This window comes from Mandrillus leucophaeus, unplaced genomic scaffold (genome assembly GCF_000951045.1).
Source record: "Mandrillus leucophaeus isolate KB7577 unplaced genomic scaffold, Mleu.le_1.0 Scaffold8, whole genome shotgun sequence".
NCBI lineage: Eukaryota > Metazoa > Chordata > Mammalia > Primates > Cercopithecidae > Mandrillus > Mandrillus leucophaeus.
Window position 1 is genome coordinate 1,283,832 of NW_012108696.1, and position 3,265 is coordinate 1,287,096.

Consider the following 3,265-nt stretch of genomic DNA (forward strand, 5'->3'; position numbering starts at 1 on the left):
CCGAGCAGGGTGGGGCCCTCTCTGAAACCACGTGGGAGTGAGACCCAGCGGCTGTGCTGAGCCTGCTCCTCCAAGGCCACCGGCCTGTGGCTCCAGGCGGGGCAGGGGCTCCCACGTGGGACGCAGCAGCATCCAGTAAGGCGCAAAAGGACAAGAAATGACTGGGACCCACCTCGGCCGCCCGGAGCTTCCATCTCATTGCAATCCAAACATCCAGGGGCGCCAGAGACCAAGATGCGGCAGCTCCCAGGGCACCGTGAGGATCTGCGAGGCCACCCAACTTTGTCCCCTTCTTCCCGAGGAGCACAGCGGCAGGCAGGGAACACAGACAAACATGAAAGCCTCGGAGGGCACATCCCCGGAGGCCAAGGGCTGGTTATCCCCTGCCAAGGTCTGAAGCGCACAACACGCTGCGTATCTGGAAGCCGGTGTTTTATTTCTCTTGGCTGCAGAGGGCCGCTCTTGTCTAGGCCTGCAGACGCGCCACGACGGGGCTCGCGGAGGAGTCCGCAGCAGAGGACCCCACATCCAGGGAACGGGCCTCGGCAAAGAAGTCACATGGTAGAAGACCCCACCAAGCCCGGCGCCACCCAGAAGCGTGGGGACTGCCTGTCCGCCGTCCACCCCACCCTCCCCGTCCCACGACCTCCTCCTGGGCCAGTGGCAGCAGCGGGCAGCACCCCACCAAACTGCCCACAAACCCTCCCCCAGGCCTGGGCCTGGGTCAGGGCTGCATTCGGACGGCCGCTGTGCCTCGATAGCCAGTCCCATCCTGGGTCCCAACCCTCACAGCGCCAGAGGCCACGCTGCCTGGAGGGTCCCAGCGTCATTGATGATGCAGGAGCGAAGGTGAAGGCCGGCTTGGAGGCTGTGCAGAGAAGCAGCCCCGTCCCACACCCACCCTTGCCCTCCAGCTCTTTCCACTCCGCCTCCAGCCTGGGGGCGGTGTACAAGGGCTGGAACGGGACAGGAGGAGCAGCGTCCAAGCAAGCGCCCCCACCGAAGGCCGAGCTTCAGCTGTCCTGGGGCCTGGCCCATCCCAGTGCGCCTAGCGCAGGCCGCACTCCACGCCCTGCAGCTTCTCCTGCTCCAGGGCGCGCACCAGGTCCTGTACGAAGCGCATCTCGGAGGCCACCTGCTTGGCCAGCGCCTCGTAGCGGTTCTCCAGGCGGCTGAAGCGGCGCTTGAGGCCGCTGGTCCCCAGCAGCGCGCCCTTGGCCTCCTCCTGCGCCTGCCGCTTGAGTGCCTCGGTCTTGAGCAGCTCCTGCCGCAGCCGCCGCAGGTCCTGGCCCAGGCTGTCGCTCTCCTCGCGGTACCAGGCCTCCTTCTCCTCGTAGATGGCGGCCAGCGCCTCCACGTCCTCATGGCAGAGCCGCCGGCTGCGCTCCAGCTCGCGCAGGCCCTCCTCGGCCGCCGCCACCTCCTCCAGCACCTTGGAGAAGCGCTCGAAGTTGGCGTAGCTGTTGTTGGGCGGCATGCTGGAGTGCGACTTGATGGTGTACTCCTTCAGACGCGTGGTCTTCAGGCGCCGCCGCTCGGGCTTGCGGCCGCTGTCCTCGCCACGCACGTTCCGCCGCCGGATGGCCTAGGAGGGAGGGAGGCCTGAGCGGGGTCCCCGCGACGCCACCCAGCCCTGCCAGCCCCCGCCTGCCAGTGTGAACTGAGGTTCAGGGGCTCATCCGGCAGCCGAGTCAACGCCTCATGACAGAGACTGCCCGGCCCAACGCAAAGCCGCAAGCGCTCCCTCCAGAAAAACGCTGCGGCCCCGGCCCTGGGAGTCTCAGCCCTGCTGGACACACACCAGCCGAGGACGCCACCAGGTCTGTCGGGTGCCACATGTCCCACGCCCAGGACCCGACCCCCACCACCCAGGCCCACTTCTCTGGGGACCCTTCCCAGCCACTGGGGTTTGTCACATCCACAAGCCTTAAATGCTGAAGGCCATCCGGACCCCAGTGAGAAGGCCAAGGCGGGAAGCCCAGGGAACTCCCCCCCCACCCACTTACCTTAATCCAGGAATGTTCCAGGCTCTGGGCAATGGTCATTCTCCGCCTGGAAGACCCCTGCCCTGGTTAGTTACACCTGCACCATCTGTCCCGTCCTCCCGTGGATGACTGACTCCCAGGACCCCCAAAAGCCCTAAAGTCACCCCCCAGCCTCTGCTCAGCCAACCACAGGAGCTGAACAAGGGGACTTCAGGGAGCACGGGGTTTCCCGGGGGATGGTGGAGAGAGCTGAGACTTCAGGCTGGAGGAGCAAACCCAGGTGCCCGAGAGAGAGGCTGGGTGGCCGGGGAGGCCCAGGAGGTCTGGGGGTCTGGGCACACCCAGGGAGGCCCGGGGAGGTCAGGGGAGGCCTGGGAAGGCCCTATGAGTGAGGGCTCAGCACTGCCGGGATTCTAAGTGTTTACAGGAAAACAAGTCACCTGGAATTTTACATAGAACCTTATTTTACACACTGGCAACTAAAAGTTTGTTAAAAACACGGCAAGCAGCCAGTGTGTCACACCTGCAATTCCAGCAGTTTGGGAGGCCAAGGCGGGCAAATCACTGGAGGTCAGGAGCTCAAGACCAGCCTGAGCAACACGGTGAAGCTCTGTCTCTACTAAAAATACAAAAATTAGCCAGGTGTGGTGGCGGGCACCTGTAATCCCAGCTACTCAGGAGGCTGACATGGAAGAATATCCTGAACCTGGGAGGTGGAGGCTACAGTGAGCCGAGATCACACCACTGCACTCCAGCCTGGGTGATAGAGCGAGACTCCGTCTCAAGAAAAAACCATGGCAATGGCCAACCTGGCCCATCAGTTTCCTCTCTCCAGCCCAAGAGGGAAGCAATGTCCGATCGCCAGCCACAGGGAGGTGGCGCTGGGAGGAGAGTCCCCTGCAGCCTCCATGGGTGGAGTGGGCCCGTGTCCCATGTCCCACCCCGTGCCCTCTGCCGGCCCCTCGTACTTGGGATCTTTGACGAGCAGCCGGCGAATGAAGTCCTTGGCCAGCTCACTGGTGTTGCTGAAGTACTCCTCGTCAAAGTCATAGTTCACGGCTGAGATGTTGGTGAGCGTCTCCTGCTTGGTCTCGCCCAGGAACGGGGATGCACCGCTCAGGCTGCGAGATGGACACGGGGTTCAGTGGGGTCCTGGGCTCCCACCACGACCATGCCGCCTCCCCGGCTGCCCCCAACTCTGTCCTGCCCACAACAGGCAGAGCACAGACGACAGGCTGACGGCAGGCGCCTGGGCCACTCACACTCCTGAGCCCCTAGAA

General features: G+C 64.1%; 1 protein-coding gene across 2 annotated transcripts in view; it reads right to left on the minus strand.

Annotated features, from left to right (window-relative positions):
- Positions 1-415: 415 nt before the first annotated feature.
- Positions 416-3,265, minus strand: part of DAPK3 (death-associated protein kinase 3) — a 4,195-nt gene continuing 1,345 nt past the window's right edge. The window contains exons 1-3 of one of the 2 annotated variants that reach the window (XM_011967346.1): positions 2,954-3,259; positions 2,007-2,052; positions 832-1,585 (exon numbers count right to left, since the gene is read on the minus strand). In XM_011967346.1, the coding sequence (XP_011822736.1) occupies positions 1,049-1,585; positions 2,007-2,045 (576 nt within the window). In that variant the 5' untranslated portion in view covers positions 2,046-2,052; positions 2,954-3,259 and the 3' untranslated portion in view covers positions 832-1,048. Of the gene's footprint in view, positions 1,586-2,006; positions 2,053-2,953; positions 3,260-3,265 lie in introns of those variants that run through there. The other variant, XM_011967347.1, reaches the window with a different exon arrangement.